The sequence below is a fragment of the Ovis canadensis genome, chromosome 12 (assembly GCF_042477335.2).
Source record: "Ovis canadensis isolate MfBH-ARS-UI-01 breed Bighorn chromosome 12, ARS-UI_OviCan_v2, whole genome shotgun sequence".
Taxonomy (NCBI): Eukaryota; Metazoa; Chordata; class Mammalia; order Artiodactyla; family Bovidae; genus Ovis; species Ovis canadensis.
Window position 1 is genome coordinate 11,846,264 of NC_091256.1, and position 23,538 is coordinate 11,869,801.

The 23,538-nt window shown below is 44.4% G+C and overlaps 1 protein-coding gene across 1 annotated transcript in view; it reads left to right on the forward strand.

The window, feature by feature from the left end:
- ADORA1 (adenosine A1 receptor) overlaps window positions 1-23,538 on the forward strand; it is a 142,514-nt gene that overhangs the window by 90,655 nt on the left and 28,321 nt on the right. Inside the window, exons 2-3 of the mRNA XM_069545133.1 lie at window positions 11,496-11,585; window positions 12,403-12,835. Coding sequence (XP_069401234.1) covers window positions 12,495-12,835 — 341 coding nt within the window. The 5' untranslated portion in view covers window positions 11,496-11,585; window positions 12,403-12,494. The remainder of the gene's footprint in view (window positions 1-11,495; window positions 11,586-12,402; window positions 12,836-23,538) is intronic.

Genomic DNA, 23,538 nt, shown 5'->3' on the forward strand with positions numbered 1-23,538 from the left:
CTCACACTTGTTAACTGAAAAACTGTACGACATGAAAGTTGTGTGTTATGTTTAATTTGGGGCAAACAAGAGGACCATAGCCTGGGAAACAGCTTCTCAGATAGCTCTGAGGAACTGCTTCAAAGAGGTGGGTGGGGGGAAGTCAGTGTATATGTGATTTTGGTGAAGGGGGATATGTGCGAACAAGCACACATTTTGGTAGAGGGTTGCTGTTAGTTATAAGGAGCAAATGTCTCCATTAGTGATTTTAGTGATTTTCTAGATATGAGAAGATGCAAGAAACTGGGCTCATAGAATCTTCTTCTGAAAATATCTGACTATCTGTTTGGCCAGTTTTTCCCAGAGCACAGAGTACCATTCCTGATCTCTGTCTGAACTCCTGAGCTGAAGGTCAGTGACTGCAGTGGCTAGTGACCTAATCTTTGTAGAGGCAGATGGCACGCAACAATTTTTAGTTGGCAGGGACTCCCTCATGGTTATAGATTCAGGCATGATTTCTGGAGGCTTGTCATGACCATTTTGCCCCATGGTGCTAGGTCAGGTGAGGACTTCATTGATAGGCCACTCGATGTGATATTACTGGACTATAGAGGACAGAAATTGTATGGAGCAAACAGAAGTAGGGCTTCCCTGGTGGCTCAGAGGGTGAAATGTCTGCCTGCAATGCGGGAGACCTGGGTTTGATCCCTGGAGAAGGAAAGATCCCCTGGAGAAGGAAATGGCAACCCACTCCAGTATTCTTGCCTAGAGAATCCCATGGACGGAGGAGCCTGGTACGCCACAGACTACTGGGTCGCAAAGAGCCGGACACGACTGAGCGACTTCACTTTCACTTCCCAACAGAAATAGAAGATATTAAGAAGAGGTGGAAAGACGACACGGAAGACCTGCACAAAAACGGTCTTCATGGCCTGTGCCCATGCTTGCGTGCTTGTACCTCTCATGCTTATCTCTCTCCCTCCTGTCTCCATCCTTGGCTGCATCTCTGAGTCCTGCCCGAGAGACCATGGCAAGATGGACCATTAACTTAAGTGGATTATGCAGATTTTCTTCAAATCCAATGACCAAGATTCACCACAAAGTTTCAAGAACTAGCTTCAAGGATTAGTATCTTGGAAAAATGTGTATGCTTAGTCGTTCAGTTGGACATCACTGAGCAACTGACTGGTGCCCAATAAGCTACTGGAGAAGAGTGGAAAAATTACTCCAGAAAGAATAAAGAGATGGAGCCAAAGCAAAAACAACACCCAGGAGTAGATGTGATGGGTGATGGAAGTAAAGTATGATTCTGTAAAGAACAATATTGCATAGGAACCTGGAATGTTAGGCTCATGAATCAAGGTAAATTGGAAGTGGTCAAACAGGAGATGGCAAGAATGAACACCAACATTTTAGGAATCAGTGAACTAAAATGGACTGGAATGGGCGAATTTAGTTCAAATGACCATTATATTTACTACTGTGGGCAAAAATCCCTTAGAAGAAATGGAGTAGCCTTCATAGTAAACAAAAGAGTCCAAAATGCAGTACTTGGGTGCAATCTCAAAAATGACAGAATGATCTCTGTTTGTTTCCAAGGCAAACCATTCAGTATCACAGTAATCCAAGTCTATGCCCCAATCACTAATGCCAAAGAAGCTGAAGTTGAATGGCTCTATAAAGACCTACAAGACCTTCTAGAACTAACAACCCAAAAGATGTCCTTTTCATCATAGGGGACTGGAATGCAAAAGTAGTAAGTCAAGAAATACCTGAAGCAACAGGCAAGTTTGGCCTTGGGGTACAAACTGAAGTAGGGAAAAGGCTAACAGAGTTTTATCAAGAGGACTTACTGGTCATAGCTAACACTCTCTTCTAACAACACAAGAGACAACTCTACACATGGACATCAACAGACGGTCAATACTGAAATCAGATTGATTATATTCTTTACAGCCGAAGATGGAGAAACTCTATACAGTCAGCACAAACAATACCAGGAGCTGACTGTGGCTCAGATCATGAACTCCTTATTGTAAAATTCAGACTTAAACTAAAGAAAGTAGGGAAAACCACTAGACCATTCCAGTATGACCTAAATCAAATCCCTTACAGTAATACAGTGGAAGTGACAAATAGATTCAAGGGATTAGATCTGATAGAGTGCCTCAAGAACTATGGACACAGGCTCATAAAGTTGTACAGGAGGAAGTGATCAAGGCCATCCCCAAGAAAAAGAATGCAAAAAGGTTAAATGGTTGTCTGAGGAGGCCTTACAAATAGCTGAGAAAAGAAGGGAAGTTAAAGGCAAACAAGGAAACGAAAGATACACCAATCTGAATGCAAAGTTCCAAAGAATAGCATGGAGAGATAAGAAAGACATCCTCAGTCATCAATGCAAAAAAAAAAATTAGAGGAAAACAATAGAATGGGAAAGACTAGAAATCTCCTCATGAAAATTAGAGATACCAAAGGAATATTTCATGCAAAGATGGGCACAATAAAGGACAGAAATGGTATGACCTAACAGAAGCAAAAAATACTAAGAAAGAGTAGCAAGAATACACAGAAGAACTATACAAAAAAGATCTTAATGACCCAGATAACTTTGATGGTGTGATCACTCACCTAGAGCCAGACATCCTGGAATGTGAAATCAAGTAAGCCTTAGGAAGCATCACTACAAACAAAGCTATCAGAGGTGATGGAATTCCAGTTGAGCTATTTCAAATCCTGAAAGATGATGCTGTGAAAGTGCTGCACTCAATATGCCAGCAAATTTGGAAAACTCAGCAGTGGCCACAGGAGTGGAAAAGGTCAGTTTTCATTCCAGTCCCGAAGAAAGGCAATGCCAAAGAATATTCGAACTACTACACGATTGCACTCATTTCACATGCTAACAAAGTAATGCTCAAAATTCTCCAAGTCAGGCTTCAACAGTACATGAACTGTGAACTTACAGATGTTCAAGCTGGATTTAGAAAAGACTGAGGAACCAGAAATCAAATTGCCAACATCCGCTGGATCATCGAAAAAGCAAGAGAGTTCCAGAAAAACACCTATTTCCGCTTTATTGACTAGGAAAATCTTTGAGTGTGTGGATCACAACAAACTATGGAAAATTCTTAAAGAGATAGGTATACCGGACCACCTGACGTGCTTCCTGAGAAATCTGTATGCAGGTCAAAAAGCAACAGTTAGGACTCGACATGGAACAAAAGACTTATTCCAATTGGAAAGGAGTACGTCAAGGCTGTATATTGTCACCCTGCTTAATTAACATATGCAGAAGGCTGGATGGCTTCAAGCTGGAATCAAGATCGCCAGGAGAAATATCAATTACCTTAGATACGTAGACGACACCACCCTTATGACAGGAAAGAGTGAAAGTGAAAATGAAGTCACTCAGTTGTGTCTCTTTACGACCCCATGGACTGCAGCCTACCAGGCTCCTCCATCCATGGGATTTTCCAGGCAAGAGTACTAGATGTGGGTTGCCATTTCCTTCTTCGGGGGATGTTCCAGAACCAGGGACTGAACCCAGGTCTCCTGCACTGCAGAGAGATGCCTTACCGTTTGAGCCACCAGGTAAGCCCTTATGACAAAGTGAAGAAGAACTCAAGAGCCTCTTGATGGAAGTGAGAGAGGAGAGTGAACAAGCTGGCTTAAGACTCAACAGTCAAAAAGCTAAAGTTATGGCATCTGGTTCCATCACTTCATGGCAAATAGATGGAGAAACAGTGGAAACAGTGAAAGACTATTTTATCGGGCTCCAAAATCACTGCAATGGTGACTGCAACTATGAAATTAAAAGACCCTTACTCCTTGGAAGAAAAGTTATAACCAACCTAGACAGCATATTAAAAAGCAGAGACATTACTTTCCCAACAACGTCTCTCTAGTCAAAACTATGGTTTTTCCAGTAGTCATGTACAGATGTGAGAGTTGGACCACAGAGAAAGCTTAGCACCGAAGAAATGGTGCTTTTGAATTGTGGTGTTGGAGAAGACTTTAGAATCCCTTGGACTGCAAGGAGATCCAACCAGTCCATCCGAAAGGAGATCAGTCCTGAATATTCATTGGAAGGACTGATGCCGAAGGTGAAACTCCAATACTTTGGTCACCTAATGTGAAGAACTGACTCATTGGAAAAAACCCTGATGCTGGGAAAGATTGAAGCTGGGAGGAGAAGGGGATGACAGAGGATGAGATGGTTGGATGGCATCACTGACTGGATAGACATGAGTCTGAGCAAGCTCCAGGAGTTGCTAATGGACAGGGAGGCCTGGCATCCATGTGGTCACAAAGAATTGGACATGACTGAGCGACAGAACTGAACTGAGACCTTATTAATGGTAGCCAAAAATCTCTGGACAATTTGTCTTACTAGTCTGTTATGGTCCAGGAACCGATTCCCTATTGCTTTTTTTCCATATTAAAGTTACACTATTACAATCATTCATATATTACTACATAAGTGGTGAACTGCTTCATCTAGTGATTATTTTTCAGAGGCTCAGCCATACATCTGGTAGTGCAGGAAACAACAATTTTGTAAATCAGGGAAAATACAAATGCCAAGAACTTCCATTAGGTGTAGCCTAGTATATCCCTAGGTCATCTGACTTATTCTATTCTGTACCAATCGTATCTTTAACAGAAATTATGTATTATCATTATTCATAAGGCACCCAACCCAATGTCCTACTGTTAGGACTATACTCTTTAATCCTTCAGTTCTGTTCAGTTGCTCAATCATGTCCAACTCTTTGTGACCCCATGAACTGCAGCATGCCAGTCCTCCCTGTCCACCACCAACTCCAGGAGTTTACCCAAACTCATGTCTTTGTGTCGGTGATGCCATCCAACCATCTCATTCTCTATCGTCCCCTTCTCCTCCTGCCCTCAATCTTTCCAAGCATCAGGGTCTTTTCAAATGAGTCAGTACTCTGCATCAGGTGGCCAAAGTATTAGAATTTCAGCTTCAACGTCAGTCCCTCCAATGAACACCCAGGACTGATCTTCTTTAGGATGGATTGATTGAATCTCCTTGCAGTCCAAGCGACTCTCAAGAGTCTTCTCCAACACCACAGTTCAAAAGCATCAATTCTTCTGCACTCAGCTTTCTTTATAGTCCAACTCTCACATCCGTACATGACCTCTGGAAAAACCATAGCCTTGACTAGACAGACCTTGTTGGCAAAGCAATGTCTCTGTTTTTTAATTTGTTGTCTAGGTTGGTCATAACTTTCCTTCCAAGGAGCAAGCATCTTTTAATTTCATGGCTGCAATCACCATCCACAGTGATTTTGGAGCCCAGAAAAATAAAGTCAGCCACTGTTTCCCCATCTATTTGCCATGAGTGATGGGACCAGATGCCATGATCTTAGTTTTCTGAATGTTGAGCTTTAAGCCAACTTTTTCACTCCCCTCTTTCACTTTTATCAAGAGGCTCTTTAGTTCTTCTTCACTTTTAATCTTTAGTATGGCTTAATTGTTCCCAACTTAAAGAGGACCTTGAACTTAAATGATTATATCTTGATGTTAGTCATATAAATCTATTCCACAACTGAGGGAGGTTACATTCCTTGGCTAAAATTTTACTCTGACAAGTTTGACTTTAGAAGAAAATTCCTATTTATGGTCAGAGTCAGAGCAGGTATTATTAAATAGCCAGGTGAGAGGAACCTACCTAATAATATGAATACTGGCTTGAACGGAACTACGATTTCTTTCTTGTAGAATAACTTTCTAAAGGCCTTCCAATTAGAGCCTTGGGGTAGAGAAATCAACAAATGCCACCCAGTTATAGGTAACTTACCATAAACCTAATAATTGGATGAACTTTAACTCTGCATAAGATTGTGATAGACATTTGGTTCATAAGCAAAGGTGTGAGCAATTATCAAAGTAATTGGTATACAGGCCTGGTCCAGCATCTTGGGTCAGCTGTCTACTTCAGATGTTGTCTTCCTCTTATCCTGATCTGGTAGTTTCTTCTCTGTATGAACATTGATTTAATGTAATTTTAAGGTCAGAAGTCCTCTCTATAGGCCAGTCCAATGCAGGGGCACTTTCTAAGAGGAAATAGTAATCCTAGAGTCAATTCTCTTCAATTTCCTGTGTATGAGCTAGTTAAGAGTACCTGATAAGGGTCCTTCCTTCTGATTGGAGATAGTCTTTTAAATGACATCTTTTCAAGTGTGCATACTCCCCTAGTTTCAGGTCACAGGGCCTCTGATCTTAATCCAAAGACGGATTAATGAGATAACTTTCAGAAACAAACCTAGAGTGTCATTTTAATAATTCAATTAAACTTTACAAGAATATAACATAATAGCAAAGAGCTGCGTGTGAAGTGAGTCTTAGGCAGTAAATACAGACCTCAATTAACAAATCTAGAATTTAATATCGACTGAAACACTATCTTTCTCTAGAATTACCCTCATTTCTAACAAATACTACAAAATTGACTATTTGCAGAATAAATCTGGTTTCAATAAACTTGGCCTGATTACTTATATAATTGATCATATAGGCTTTTTAAAAATTTGGCTTTGCTGGTACTTGTCAAAAAGTTCTTGCTAGGGACTTCCCTGATGATCAGTGGTTAAGAATCCACTTTCTAACCCAGGGGACTAAGATCCCACATGTCACACTAAGACCTGATACAGTCAATAAATAACTAGATAAATATTTTTTTTAAGTTACTGCTATGAGTCTTCTTGAAGAGGAAACATTTTTGCAAAGGCATAAGTATAAAACAATGACTATCAATGAATGACAAAAGAGACTTAAGAAGGTACAGTTAAGTGCCTGATTATACAATGCTATTGACAAAGAAACTCGGTTACTGCTGTGACATTCAATGTTTTAAGATAATAACTAGAATTATGACTGATAATAGTTTATCAGAACATACCATATTTTTAGAAATTCCATATAATTTTTAAAATATCTATATTAAAAGCAGTAACCCAGGACTTCCCTTGTGGTCCACCAGTTGAGAATCTGCCTGCCCATTCAGGGTACATGTGTTTGCTCCCTTGTCCAGGAGGATTCCACATGCTGGAGGCAACTAGGCCCATGTGCCGGATCTACTGAGCCCATTCTTCCAGAGCCTGTGCTCCACAACAAGAGCAGCCACCACCACGAGAAGTCCTTGAAACACAATTAGATAGTGACCCTCACTCATAGCTAGAGAAAGTCCACATGTAGCAACAAAGACTCAGCACAGCCAAAAAACTAAATAAATAAATTTTTTAAAAGATGAGGTTTCCCTCATTAAAAAAGGATTACCCATACCATATAACCTAAGAAGATTTACTACCCATTTGACAATCTTTCCCATTAATTAACATGCCAAATGAACCTAGTTAGTTTAATATCTTTGGGATGTTTCAGGGCCCCTTAAAGCATACCAAAGTAAGCTAAATAAACTTCATTGCAATTTTATTTGGGGAGTCTGTCAAAAAATATCAAAGAAGTTTTAAAATTCTTGGTCAAATTGGATCATAGGTCACCGTGAAAAAATACTTATTCACTTAACCAATGTGACAATAAAATATATCAGAGGCAAATACAGAGGCAAATCACTTAAAAGGTAAAGAAACTTAAAATCTGCTATCAAAGCAGATCAACATTTTAAGAAAACTTTGTTCTCTTAACAGAGAGAAAAGCCAAATTTAAATTTCCACAGTTTACTTTTTAAATTGATTTACTCAAATTAATTCAAAATTTAGTCAATCCTAATCATGCACAAATCTCTTCTCAGGGCTCCTTATCCATCACTTTCTATGTCCATATTAGTTTATCCCTTATTTTCTCTATCCAGAAACAACCAGCTCTAGGACAAAATTTCTTTCCCTTAATGAAATGCAATTCCATTCCTCATATCTTCTTTTATTGAAAACGTACATCCTACTTTCTTACTGCATACTGAAACTTTTATTATTTTCAGTAGCTTTAATGACATTTAAATTAGAATCCTCAACTCTAAAAACCTTAATTTCTAGTGAAAACTAAAAAGTAAGCAACTGTGAATTGTCTACTACATTAGCATTCTGTAGACTGGAACATATAAATACTGATAACAATTGCTGAGAACATGTACTTTTTTATATCAATTATCTCAGTATGGTACCAAATATATGCATTAATAGTACTGAATACCTTTGGTTTCTCTGAAAGGAGGCCGATGTTTAGTAATTAAAGTTTCAGTATCTTATTTTATTTGAGAATGATAAACTTCTATCATTTAACTTAACTTAGCACAACTCTACAATTTTAAGTTACCAAATACCTGGAGAGATTATTTTTAAGTAAACATTCCTGGGGGGGCTTTTCCGGTACTCAGCTGCTAAAGAACCTGCCTGCCAATGCAGGAGATGCAAGAGTTGTGGGTTCGATCCCTGGGTCACTTAGAGAAGGAAATGGCAACCTCCTCCAGTATTGTGCCTGGAAAACTCCATAGACAGAGGAGCCTAGCAGACTACAGTCATGACATGACTGAACACACATACACATGCACAGATATTTCTAAAATATAATTACTCCAAAAGAGTTCACCCAGAAGCTCTTACCTTGTTTATATTTTACTTATAAAAAATTTATCATACCAAGTTACTTCTCTTGCTGACAAATTTGCAATAGATGTTAAGACCTTATTTGACTTCTATTAAGCATAGGTACAATATGAGCAGTACCCTAAAATATTGATGTCTCTAAAGACATGTCCATGTTCATTAAATCAACAAGCTTCATTGCTCATTCGCTCAGTTGTGTCCGAGTCTTTGCAGCCTCCTGGACTGCAGCATGCCTAGCCTCCCTGCCCCTCATCATCTCTCAGGATTTCCCCAAGTTCACGTCCATTGAGTCAGTGATGCCATCCAACCATCTCATCCTCTGTCATCTCCTTCTCCTCCTGCCTTCGTTCACAGCATCAGGGTCTTTTCCAGTGAGTTGGCTCTTCACATCAGGTGGCCAAGGTATTGGAGCTTCAGCTTCAACATCAGTCATTCTAATAACTATTCAGGGTTTAGTTCCTTTAGGATTGACTGGCTTGATCTCCTTGCTGTCCAAGGGACTCTCAAGAGTCTTCTCCAATATCTTAGTTCAAAACCATCAATTCTTTGGTGCTCAGCCTTTTTTATTGTCCAGCTCTCACATCCGTACATGACTGCTGGAAAAACCATAGCTTTGACTAGACAGACCTTTGTCAGCAAAGTCATGTCTCTGCTTTTTAATATGCTGCCTAGGTTGGTCAAGCTTTTCTTCCAAGGAGCAAGTATCTTTTAATTTCATGGCTGAAGCCATCATCTGCAGTGATTTTGGATGGTATTAATTTAATACTAGGTAACTCAGCTGGTAAAAAATCTGCCTACAATGCAGGAGACCCCGGTTGGATTCCTGGGTCTGGAAGGTTCCCTGGAGAAGGGATAGGATATCCACTCCAGTATTCTAGGGCTTTCCTGGTGGCTCGAAACTTTAATCAGTTCAGTTCAGTTCAGTTCAGTCACTCAGTCGTGTCCAACTCTTTGCAACCCCATGAATTGCAGCACGCCAGGCCTCCCTATCCATCACCAACTCCTGGAGTTCACTCAGACTCACGTCCATCGAGTCAGTGACGCCATCCAGCCATCTTATCCTCTGTCATCCCCTTCTTCTCCTACCCCCAATCCCTCCCAGCATCAAAGTCTTTTCCAATGAGTCAACTCTTCGCATGAGGTGGGCAAAGTATTGGAGTTTCAGCTTTAGCATCATTCCTTCCAAAGAAATCCCAGGGCTGATCTCCTTCAGAATGGAATGAGTTTTATATTGTAATACTTGATTCATGGCTAAGTGTTAAAATAAAGCTATGAGATCTCTGGTTGTATCTGTCTATATGTCTGTTAATATCATCTAACTTTGGATGATATTAGCTCTACTTAATTGGCTTAAAGAAAATTAAGAGCTTATATAAATTTCTCAGAATAAAAAACTTGCCAGAATGAATTTTGTATTCACATGAACTAGGAAAAAAAGAGATCCAACCAGTCCATTCTGAAAGAGATCATCCCTGGGATTTCTTTGGAGGGAATGATGCTGAAGCTGAAACTCCAATACTTTGCCCACCTCATGTGAAGAGTTGACTCACTGAAAAAGACTTTGATGCTGGGAGGGATTGGGGGTAGGAGAAGAAGGGGATGACAGAGGATGAGATGGCTGGATGGCGTCACTGACTCGATGGACGTGAGTCTGAGTGAACTCTGGGAGTTGGTGATGGACAGGGAGGTCTGGCGTGCTGCAATTCATGAGGTCACAAAGAGTCGGACACGACTGAGCAACTGAACTGAACTGAGAGTGCCTTGTTCTTGATCTCTGCCCCTAACTCCTGTGTTGAAAGTCAGTGACTGCAGGGGCTAGTGACCTAACCCTCGTAGAGGCAGATGGCAAATGGCAGTTTTAGTAGGCACCCACCTCACAACAGAACCCCTCTCTTGACATCCTGAAACCCAACAAGAGTGTAGTGACCTCAGGGACTGGGGTGTGGCCAGGTGGTATTGGGCTTCCCCCACTTGACTCTTTGCCCTTCCAGAGCTCTTTTCCAATATCCACGAGCAAGGACTTCTCAGGTCAGGATCTTAGTAAGGCACCCGGTCTGAGTGAGCGTCTTCCTTGGGGTGGTCCTGAGGCAGTACCAGTGGCCCACCTAAACTGAAACTGTGGCAGGAGATCTTCAAGAGAGGGGTCAGGATGGAGGACAGTGGAGAGAGCACTGTGCGGGGAGTCAGCAGCCTGGCTTCTTACTCCGGTTCTATTAGGACTTGCTATGGTAACTTAAGAAAGTCTCTTTCTTCCCCGGCGGGCTTCTTTATCAACAGCACGTGGACATTGGACTGGATACCGGTGGTTTATGTACTGTGCTATGAAGAGGGAGATAGAGAAAAGAAAGGGGGCACAAGAGGAGGTGGCACTGATGGAAATGACCTTGTGAAGCCAGGTCACTTCTCTGGGTCTCAGTGCCCTCATCTGAAAAATGGGAATTGCTAACAGATTAAAAGGTGTTCTGAAAGATAGAGGTAAAGCGGACATGTTGACTCAGGATAGAGCCTTCAAAGCAACGTCTGCTGGAAGAACATTAGCGCCTGAGAAAATGCAGGGGCTGGTTTCATGGGAAAGGAGGGTTTCCGGGCTGAGGGGTAGGAGAGTGTGCCAGGGCTTCCAACTGACTGTTGAGGCAAATGGAGAAAGGGCGTCCTAGAGACTCGCAGGTACCATGCCCTGCTGTGATCTGGATTTGCACATCAGACCCTACGGAAAGGTCATGTCTTCCAGCTTCTCTCACTCAGAATTACGGCCTTTGTTTAGAGGAGGGGATGAGGGAGGAGACAGAGGCCCAGGAGGGAGGGGCCGGGGCCGCCCCCGCCGCTCCGGCTGTGCGGAGCCGGGCAGCCTCGCTCCCGCGCCGGGGCGACGGAGGCGCCGGGCGCCAGAGTTGAGTCTCAGCCAGTTACTCTCCCTCTGGATTCTTCAAGCATCCCTGGAGCGAGCGGCTGCGCACGGCGTGGAGCTAGGAGGGCGCTTGGACAGAGCCGTTCAGGTGGCTCGGAGCTCTGCCAGCTTTGGTAAGTCTGTACCTGGTTCGCCTGCCGGTCATCCCCACTGGGGATGGAGGAAAGTGCTGACAGGGACTGCTAGAATCCCCCCTCCCCACCTGGGACCGAGTGTTTACGATGGTCCCTGGCAGAGCCGGACCGGGACTGGGGACTGCTAGGAAGCAGGAGCCAGCCGTGTCTCAGGTAGAGGGCCGTATGGCATGCATGCGCGGCAAGGTGGGAGACGGGGATCCCCGCACCCTGGCCGCTGCTGGGCTTAGTTCTCCAGACCCGCGTCTGCCAGACCAGTCCCAGGTGCGAAACTGGAGCGCTACCTCTTTAAAAGCGTCCAGTCTGAGCCTCTGCTGCACCATGTGATTGCTTGAAAGGCAGGGCTGGGAGCCTGGAGGATGGTGAACCGCTGCGCGGGGGCCCAGAGCCCAGCCCTGTCTGGCGCAGCCTCTAGCCTTGGGAGGCACCAGGTGCCCAGAACTTTGGGCACCGCCTCTGGGACTCGCTGGCCACCAGCAGACAGGATCGTGAGCTCCCTGCATCCTGTTCTATGATCATGGGTAGGTAGAGCCAGGCACCGGGAGCCCTGTGGGTTGTGTGTGTGCTGGGAACTGCCTCACACCTGATAAAAAAAAAAAAGCCAGTGGAGGAGTGAGTGCTGCTATTTTAAGTTGCTGAATGAATCCTCTGGGGTTGACAAGGAGAGGGGACAGAGATTAGGCAGAGAAAGGGTTAGCGTATCCCGTCAGCTTGGGTAGGCACTACATGTGCCAAGTGGGGCACATCTCCAAAGGGCAACTGGAGTTCCAGAGCTGCCTGGTTCCCCTCCCCCCAGGCAGGCCTTCCCACCCTAGGCTTCCGTGACCACAGGTGCTTGCCTCCTGCCCCTTGGCGCCTGTCTGCTGATGTGCCCAGCCTGTGCCCACCATGCCGCCCTCCATCTCAGCCTTCCAGGCTGCGTATATTGGCATCGAGGTGCTCATCGCCCTGGTCTCTATACCTGGGAACGTGCTGGTGATCTGGGCGGTGAAGGTGAATCAGGCCTTGCGGGATGCCACCTTCTGCTTCATCGCGTCACTGGCTGTGGCTGATGTGGCGGTGGGCGCGCTGGTCATCCCGCTCGCCATCCTCATCAACATTGGGCCGCGGACCTCCTTCCACACCTGCCTCAAGGTCGCCTGCCCTGTCCTCATCCTCACTCAGAGCTCCATCCTGGCCCTGCTGGCAATTGCTGTTGACCGCTACCTCCGTGTCAAGATCCCACTGAGGTGAGTCTAGAGCAGCTGCAGGTACCCCATGCCGGGAGGCTCGAGGGCCATCTGAAGAGGTGAAAAGGTAGAACATAAAACCCCACGTGAGCCGGACTTTCCTTGGGCCGTTATGCCCCAGCCCTCACTCTGCAGCACCAAGCTGAACTGAAGCTGAAGCAGGAAGGGGTTGGGTGGTTGGAACAATGTGAACCTAGTAGCGCTTGGGCCCCCAGAGCTGAAGCTGCTGCTGCTCTGCTGATCCGGCCAGGGCACCTGAGGCTGCCTGTCTGGCCTGCGGAGGCGGTGGTGGGGAGGGGCTAGGTGGTGGAGCTGAGCTCCACCAGTTTGAGGCAACCAGTGAAGAAAGAGCAGAGCAGGTTGCTCGGGTGGGCTGAGGGTGATGCACAGCAGAGAGGGGTGCTGCTTCTCTAGCCAGACCTGAGAAGGCTTCCTAAAGATACTCCATAGCTCTCCTGTTCTCCAGATACCCCTGCGCAAGCCAGCTCTGAGCTCCAGGGCTGTCCTGTTGAACCCAAGCAGTCTGATTACCTCTGCCCAACTCCCACTTACGGAATCTCTGTTGCAGGCAGGAGCAGACAGGCTCTTAATGATCCCATTCTGTTGTGAAACTGGTGTTCCTCCAGTCACAGCAGAGGTCCTTACACTGTGTCCAGGCAGCACCAGAGTGGGTGGCCCAATAACGGCCGTCCTCTCATGCAGGTGGCAAGCCCACACTGGGGCTCTGTCCCTGGGCCTGCCAGGCCATAGGCTCATCACCAGGCAGTGCCTGGGCCACCAAGTACCAGCAAATGCCTGGGCACACTGCCAGTGCTGCCTTGCTGGGACATTCTTGTGAGGCACGCTTGCCTCCTCCTTAAATCTTCTCACTGGTAGATTCCCTCTCTGCTGTGAAGTTCTAGCCATCTTTGTCACCAGCCATCCCTGGAGTAGCTCCCATACCTGGGATATGGTGCTCCTGGCCTCACTTGATAATTTGCCCAAGCAAGCCTAGACACCCACATTTGTCCTGTTTGTACATTCAATTTTTCAAAGCTTCTTTAATGCACCATTTTTTTCCCCTCTTTTCAACATGATTCTGTGAGGGAGGTGAAATAGAACCTGGCCAAGGGGAAGCAGATCCAGAGGCTCTCCTGGGGCTGGCTGGGAACGCAGCCTTAATCCCGCAGCCTCCTTTCCTTCCTGCCCCCACTGTGTCCTGCCCCTCCATGCCGCGCTCTCTGCCTTGTTTACCCCCTCACAATACCCTTCCCAGGGAAGGTGAAGACTGCTGCTCAAGCGAGAAGGGAAGGCAGCCCAGAAGGCCTGTGAGCTGAGGGGCCTTCATGCTGTTATTAGCCCCAGGTCATGGCTGGCCTGTGCTGACGAACCTGGTTTCAGTCCATTAGAGTGGGCTGGGCCTCTGAGCCTGGCCATTACAACAAAGTGTTGCCATAATCGGAAAGTCATGCAGATTTGTGAATATAGGAAAGCTGCTTAAGAAATGTGGTCTACTGAATGGGTGCCAAGGTGAGACAAAGGCCTCGCCATGATGTAGCAGTGATCACAGACTCACAGAATGTGCCCAACTTGTCCTGTGGGGGTGGGGGTGGCTGTGCTGGCAGGAACTGCAGGCTCATTCCTGCAGAAGGCAGCTTCTGTCACTCCTTGCTTCAGCCTTGAGGCGGCGGGGTGGCGGGTGAGGGTGAGTGGTCTTTAGGAGCTATCACTGGAGGGCCAAAGCAGAGGCTTTGGCATAGAAGTGAAGACTGCAGGCCTCGGTTCAAATCCTTGTTATGAATTCCTAGCTTTATGACTTTAAGAAAGTCACTTATTCGCCTCCTTCATTTTTAATTTCCATGTCAATAAAAGGAGACATTAAATAGTACCTTCCTTCTAGGGTGCTTGGAAGAATATAATAAATTCCTACATATAAAGCACTTAGTACTGTATATACTTACATTATATGCAGTCCTTAAGTGGTAGGTTTATTTTGTTGCTTTATTGTCATTATTAACATATGGGTCTGAATAGACAAGCCCTGTACTCCCATCCCCCACACACTCATGCTTTTATATAATAACACATATGCCCACATACACATGTGCACACACACATGGGCACACACAACACACCACATTCCCCGGGAGGTGTCAAACTGCTATGAAATTATATTTATACATGTTTCTTCTCCCTTGCTAGATTGTTATGGCTCAAGGGTGGCAACCTAGCAGTGACCGCATTTTGTTAATTCTTACAGATTCTCTAAAATGCCTAGCATAGTGTCTGGCACATTGAAAATGTCTACTCAGTAAAAGTCGATTGAATTGGATGAGTATTCAGAGTCACACGGTGAAGCCTCAGGTAGGCCTCCCAGGGGTCTGACCTCTAACCATCCTGCTGTGGCCTGTCTTCCCGGCTTTCCAGCACAGAGTCAGGATCACAGCTGCCCATACCAGCTCAGGCAGCTGCTTCAGAACCACGTATCGACAGTGCCTGCGAGAGAAAGACTGCCAGGCCTGGCTTCCGAAGCTGGGATCCCAGAGGCTGGGCTGAGGTGACAGACCCCTCCAGGTCCTTGCTGGTCACTGCCTGGGTCCCTCCTGCAGGAGGAATAGCATGCGTGGCTCTGCTCTGGGCAGCTGGAGTCAGCAGGCTACTGGGCTGGGAGAACACCTCTCAGCCAGAGGCCCCCAGGTGCCTGATTCCTTGCCCTGACAAGCCAGTCTGAGGTAGATTGGGCCCTGGGAGCCAGGGAGTAGCATTGCCCAAGCATTGGTGAAGCATGTATGGGGCATTCAGTGACAGGAGTTAGTTGGACCCCTCGCTAAGCAAGTATGATTGGACCAGTTAACCACAACTTTCATTCCCTTCCATTTGGAAGTAACAGCAATTTTAGTTTATTTTATTTCTTTAATTTTTATTTTTACTTTATTTTGCTTTACAATACTGTATTGGTTTTGCCATACATTGACATGAATCCGCCACAGGTGTAGATGAGTTCCCAATCCTGAAACCCCTTCCCACCTCCCACCCCATATCATCTCTCTGGATCATCCTCGTGCACCAGCCCCAAGCATCCTGTATCCTGTATCGAACATAGACAGGCAATTCGTTTCTTATATGATAGTATACATGTTTCAATGCCATTCTCCCAAATCATTCCCCCCCTCCCTCTCCCTCAGAGTCCAAAAGTCCATTCTATACATCTGTGTCTCTTTTGCTGTCTCGCATACAGGGTTATCATTACCATCTTTCTAAATTCCATATATATGTGTTAGTATACTGTATTGGTGTTTTTCTTTCTGACTTACTTCACTCTGTATAATTGGCTCCAGTTTCATCCACCTCATTAGAACTGATTCTAGTGTATTCTTTTTAATGGCTGAGTAATACTCCATTGTGTATATGTACCACAGGGAAGTAACAGCAATTTTAAAGTTTAAATTGTTGATTCATCAATAACCTGTGGTTATTTGCATGTATTTTACAGGTTATTTGTGTAGTACCTCCACATGTTTGGCAATGGATACCCTATCCCCCTCATTACCTGCTTCTAGGGAACCCCTGGGTCTTCTTGGTGGCACTGTGTCATCTTGATACCTACACCAGGGGCTTGTTATGGTGAGGAGTGCCACTCCCCAGCCACCAAAGCCCTCTCTGTGGAAAGGGGATCTGAGCACGCTCTGTCTGTCATCAGATGGGTTGGTGTGGGGGGAAGGGGTGATGGGTATTATAAGAAATACATGAGTTTGAACCTTGCTCTGTTACAAACTAGCTGTGCAACCTTTAATAAGCTATTTGATCTCTCTGAGCCTCCTCTTTGCAACCCCACCCCCTGCTACCTGCCTTCTGGATTTGAGGTCTCTGAGGTTCCTTTCTATGGATATTTCTTATCATGACTCCTCCCAATACTGTGTTGAAAGCCTAGGAAGATTGTGTTGTGTTTATTAGCTCCTAGTGGTGATGAGCTAGACACAATACTATATTTTTATGTGTGTGTGTGTGTGTGCGTGCGTGCATGTGTGTGTGTGCGTGCATGTGTGTGTGTGCGTGCGTGCATGTGTGTGTGTGTGCGTGCATGTGTGTGTGCACTAAGCCGCTCAGTCATGTCCAACTCTTTGCTGCCCCATGGACTGTAGCCTGCCTGGCTCCTCTGTCCGTGGGACTTTTCAGGCAAGAATACTGGAGAATGTTGCCATTTTCCCCTCCAAGGGATCTTCCCAACCCAAGGATTGAACCTGCATCTCCTGCATTGGCAGGCAGATTCTTTACCACTGGCCCCCTGTGAAGTAGTCGTATTTTTTTTGAAACAAACAAACAACTTTATTATATATATATATATATATATATATATATATATATCCATAAGTTTTTTTTTATTCTTACTCTCTTTTTTTTTAACTTTACAATATTATATTGGTTTTGCCATACATCAACATGAGATAAAGCATAATGCTCATAGTTTCCTGCTGATAGAGATTATTATCCCCATTCTAGATACTTCTATAGATAAACTAAAGTCTAAAGCTCAGAACATTTCAGTAATTTGCTCAAATGTCTTATTAGGAGCAGAGAAAGGATTTGAATCCAGGTCTAGTGCATGGATGCTAAGTTGCTTCAGTCGTGTCCAACTCTTTGTGACCCCGTGGACTGTAGCCCACCAGGCTCCTCTGTCCATGGGATTCTCCAGGCAAGAACACTGGAGTGGGTTGCCATTTCCTCCTCCAGGGGATCTTCCTGACCCAGCAATCCAACTTTTGTCTGTTATATCTCCTTCATTAGCAGGCCAATTCTTTACCACAAGTGCGACCTGGGAAGCCCTTAACTAGTGAGCCCATGTGTATTTTGAGTCAGCCTCTAGAAGCTGTAGGATTTATGGAGGAGTTGCCTCCAGGCTGTCAGTGGGGGTGATTTTTCTCCTCTTATTTTTGCCATGGACTCTACACTCTGCTCCAGCCCATGCTTGACGCCTCTCTCTGCCTCCTCACCTTCTCTCCAGTGCGCATTTGAGCCTCGGGCAGCCCTGCCTTTGTCCACAGCTGGAGGCCTGCCCAACTGGGCTGCTGACCAGGGAAGTACAGCAGAATGTGGGGGAGGCCAGATTACTGGACCAGAGCTCTGACAAGGAAAGAAATTTGATAGATTAAGGTATGTTTGCTCTTAGGCATCAATTTAGGCAACCCCAACTCTCCAGCTTCCCTGGGCTTTTCTGGACAGGTTAAGTGCCTCCTGCTCTTGTACCAGCAGGCGCTCATCTGTGGCCTCAAGGTCCCAGAATAATTGCTCTTCAGTGGTGCCATCTGCTTTCAGGAGACATAGGTCACCTCTAGCTCCTCTATCTAAGGATGGATTAGTCATTGACTTAGAGTGTCTGAGACAGAAGAGGCGTGATAGCAAGCCCTGAAGCCCAACTCCCTCACATTTGGAGAAGAGGAAACAGAATTCCAGCGTTTTCAAGGTTACTCAGCCACAGGCTCTTTACTCCTCCTAATTCTGACTGTTGCTCCCCAGCCTTTGATGTAAAAGGCAGTCATCCTCAAGGAATAGAACAGAGAAATTCAGCCTCTACAGCTTGCCAGCAAATTAATCATGGGTCTAGAAGGGAAAAGTGATGGAGAGAAAGAAGTAGTTTCTTTGTTTGGACTAAGGATAGCCTTCAGATGGGTTATGTTAAAGATTGTGCTAAGCACTCTGGATTAGATTCAGTGGTGAAAGCTTCCACTAGCTGGCATTGTAATGGCATCTAGGAAGCCTCCAAGTGCTTTAGGAGCAAGATACTGTGGTGGAAGTGCTGCTTGGAAGCAAGAGAATGGCCAAGATACCTTCTGGAGAACCCCTCTACCCAGAGATCATGGGGTTGAGTTTTAGAGGCTGTGCCCTGACATATTTATTTCCAAGCATAAAAGCAATCCATATTTATTGTAAAAATTTTGAGAAATATAGAAAAGAATAAAGATGGTAAAGTGTTAGTAGCGCAGTCATGTCTGACTCTAGCCCACCAGGCTCCTCTGTCCATGAAGTTCTCTGGGTAAGGATACTGGAGTGGGTAACCATTCCCTCCTCCAGGGAATCTACTTAACCCAAGGATCAAACCTGGGTCTCCCACATTGTGGACAGATTCTTTACCATCTGAGCCACTCAGGTCTCCAAAATTACCAGTAATTCTGCCACCTGCACATCACTACTGTTAACTTTCTGGTGTTCCAGAAAATTTTCCCACATAGATGATAGATGGATAGAATGATAATTATTTTATTGTAGTTGAGTACATCAATGATTTTTATATCCTATTTTATTCACTTAATGTTATAAGCATTTCCCCCATCAATAAAAATATTTTCTAAGGATTTTTATAATGATATAATATTGAATTGGCTTTTTACTCATCTTTTAGGTCTTAGCTAAAACAGCACCTCCATAGAGAGGCCTTCTCTGACCCCCTCCGCAGCTAAACCAGTTTTATTTTCTCTGTTATTTACTCAGGTTGGATATATTTTTCCTTCCCATCTCTCCTGGCCCAGGTAGTTCTTTCTGGACTTAGTAAGCACCGAAAGGGCAGGAACACATCTGCTCACATACTGATGTCTATCCCACGCCTGGCACAGAGTAGATATGCTGTAAACATTTTTAAATAAATGATTATCACATCTTATTGATTCATTCTTATCTTCCCTGGTGGCTCAGAGGTTAAAGCATCTGCCTCCAATGCGGGAGACCCGGGTTCGATCCCTCGGTCGGAAAGATCCCCTGGAGAAGGAAATGGCAATTCACTCCAGTATTCTTGCCTGGAGAATCCCATGGAAGGAGAAGCCTAGTAGGTTATAGTCCACGGGGCCGCAAAGAGTCGGACACAACTGAAAGACTTCACCTCACCTTATAATTTTGACTATTTAGATTATTACTGATTTTTAAATTTTTACAAATAACACTGCAGTGATATCCACAGTTCACACTGTTTGTAGGATCAGGGCCAAGCCTAGAACTCTGGATTGTGCCTCCTAGTAAATGGCACAGCTTCTATCTGTATGAGATTTTACAACTTTAAATATTCCCCAACTCCTTGTCCTCCTACTCTCCCTGCTCCTCCTGCCCAGTTTCATGAAAACTGCAAAGCTCCATAGCTGCATCTGGCATTTCTCTGCTCATCTGCCCTTCTGGGCTAGGTAGGGCAGGAATGACTGGGCCCCAAGACCAGTCCACAGGAGGCCTGGGAATCCTGTTTCTTTGTGTCTTGGTGAGGAGAGCATCCCCTAGAGGAGAGAGCCTTGGAGTATGGTACTTCCTGGTTGGCCTCATCTGGCAGGGTGGGCACAGGACAGAGAGGAAGAAGGATACCTGACTCCATGAACTGCATGAATCACCTCTTCAGCCTCAGTCTCTTAACTCAAGCCCAGAGGAGGCTATCAGCTGCTGCACAAGAAAGAAAAGGCTAGCAGCTGAAGGTGGGGTGGGATACAGGGAAGAGACAAGTAGGTGGGCCTTGGTATTCATTTCTCCTTGGAAACACTGGCTTGAGGGTGGGCAGAGAGAGTGGGGAAGCTGGCAATGGGCTTCCCTGACCCCTTTCCCAAAAAATGGAGATCAGGCATCTTATCTTGCAATGTTCCTCACTTTGGAATTTTTTTCTTTACAAGGATCGCAGGGAGCTGTTCAGTTGGGGAGCTGGTTATATCCATTTATCTATTTCATAAACATACATTTTTGTACTGACCATTTATTGGGTACTTTGTGGGGCTTGGGGATACAGAGATGGGTGAGTTGGTTTGGTCTCTGTCTCTGTCTGGGGTGCTTAGACGCTGCTGAAGTTGTGGATTCCTATATACCAAGGGGGGCGAGTAGAAATCCCAGCCCGTCTAGCTGGTGGGAGTAGGAGTGGCTGGAGAGCTGGAACCCAGCCCCTGACCCCTTGCAGTGCTTGGGCTGGGCGTCTGGGCTTGACTCCACATCACTCTTTGCAGGCCTGGTCATGGTAGAGAGGGCCTTTGGAACTATCTTCCTACCACCTGCTTTCAGAACTCTGTTCTTTGGGAGAGGAGGGTAACTGATTTGTCTAACCCTAATTTGTCTCCACACAGGGCCGTAATTTAGAGATATCTGTTCATTCATTCATAGGAGGCATCCTATGTGCCAGGCATTGTTATGGACACTTGAAATACATCCATTAATAGAACAAAGATTTTCACGGAGCTTGCAGGCTAGTTGGGTTGGTAGACAGATGCTACATAATAAACATAAAACCTAATATGTAAAGTGTTAGAAGGTAAAACACAGGGAGCCCAGCCTGGCACTCTGTCACAACCTAGAGGAGTGAGGGAGGGAGGCTCAAGAGGGAGGAGATATGTATAGCATTATGGCCGTTTCACATTGTTGTATGGCAGAAACCAACACAACACTGTAAAGCAATTTTCCTCCAATTAAAACAGAAGAAAAGAGCAGGGCAAATGAAATTGGAAATGCCAGGATAGGGGTCAGTGGCAGTGGGGGAGGGTGGTGTTAGTTTTGCGATTATAAATGGAGTGACAATTGAGGCTTTCTTGAGAAGGTGCTATTTGAACACAAACTTGGGGCTGAGGAACTCTGCCATGCAGATATTGGGAGAATAATCCATGCTGAGGAAATAATTAGAGCAAAGTTTCTGGGGAAGAAATGTACCCAAAGTGGTAGCAAGGAAGTCTGTGCAGCTGAGATAAAAGGATAGAGTGGTTGAAGATAAGGCTGAAAAGTTTATAAACTGCTGGCTTGGAAGCCACTGGAAGGACATTGGCTTTTACTCTGAGGGAAATGGGAAGCTATTGCAGGTTTAGAACAAGGAAGTGACATGATATTAATGACTTAGGTTTTCAGTGCTCACTCTGACTGATGTGTGGAAATAGAGTGGAAAGCAGAAATTCAGGCAAGAGAAGAGGGAAGTGACGTGAATCAGAATGATAAAATAGCAAGCAGAGGAGATGGTAAGAAGTGATTAATTCTGGGTGTGCACTTTCAAATTTTAGCTTTTTGTATTGTTTTTACTGTATCCTTCCCTGGTTGGCTGAGATGGTAAAGAATCTGCCTGCAATGAGGGAGACCTGGGTTCAGTTCCTGGGTTGGGAAGATCTCCTGGAGGAGGGCATAGCAATCCACTCCAGTACTCCTGTCTAGAGAATCCCTATGGACAGAGAGCCTGATGGGCTGCAGTCCATACAGTCACAGAGTCAGACATGACTGAGGGACTAAGCACATCCTTTTTATTGGGATAAAATATTCACACAATAAAGTACATAGTCTTACATGTACAGCTCAATAAACTATTTCACACATGGATGTATCTATGTAACTACCACCCAGATCAATATTTGGAACAATTTCAGCATCCTAAAGGTACTTTCCAAAAGATAATCACTATTCTGTCTTTTATCTCCATAGACTGATGTTGCTTGTTCTTGAAATTTCATAAAGGGAATTGAGTAGTATATCCTCCTTTCTGTCTGGCTTCTGAAGCTTAAAATTATGTCTGAGATTTATCTGTACTGTTGAATGAAATAGTAGGTTTTACTTGTTTTTTTTTTTCTCATTGTTATTAGAATTCCATTGAATGAATATGCCATGACCTGTTTAAATTCTGGATATATTTGGAAGAAAGAAAAATTTGTTTATGGCTTGAATGTGGAGTGTGAGAGAAAAAAGAGTTGAAAATGACCAAGATTTTAGTTCTAAGCAACTGGAAGTATGGAATGTGCATTATCCAAGGTGGAAAAGGCTATAGGTGATACAAGTTGTGGGACCAATAAAAGGAGTTCAAATTTAGACATGTTGGATTGGCTGTATCTATTAAATACCTCAGTGAAATGTTGAGCAGGCAGCTGGATGGATATACGAGGATGGAGTTCAGGAGAGAGGTCTGGGCTAGGGATGTGAATGTGAGAGCCATTGGCATGTAGATAGTGGTTAAATTCATATGGCTAGATGAGATCACCAAGACAGAAAGTGGAAATAAAGAAGAGAGTGCAGATGATGTGATGCTATACATAGAAAATTCTAAAGACACTATCAGAGTTCATCAATGAACTTGGTAAAGTTGTAAGATACAAAATTGATATATAGAAATCGGCTGCATTTCTACACACTAACAATGAAATATCAGAAAGAGAAATTAAGAAAACAATCTCATTTACCATTGCACCCAAAAGAATACAATACCTGGGGATAAACCTACCTAAAAGACAAAAGATCTGTAGTCTGAAAACTATAAGACATCGATGAAAGAAACTGAAGATGATGCAAACAGATGGAAAGATATACCATGTTCTTGGATTGGAAGAATTGATATTGTTTAAATGACTATACTACCCAAGGCAATCTACAAATTCAGTGCAATCCCTGTCAAAATACCAATGTCACTTTTCACATTTGTATGGGAAGACAAAAGACACAGAATATAACCTTGACACAATCTTGAGAAAGAAGAACAGAGCTGGAGGAATCACATTCCTTGACTTATGTAATCAAAACAGTATGGTACTCACACAAAAACACACACACGGATCAATGGAACAGGAAGAGATCCGAGAAATAAACCCATGCACATATGGTCAGTTAATCTGCGACAAAGAAGGCAAGAGTACATAATGGAGAAAAGATGATCTTTTCACAAGTGGTTCTGGGAAAAGTGGACAGTTTCATGTTAAAGAATGAAATTACAACATTCTCTAATACTGCATACAAAAATAAAGTCAAATGTA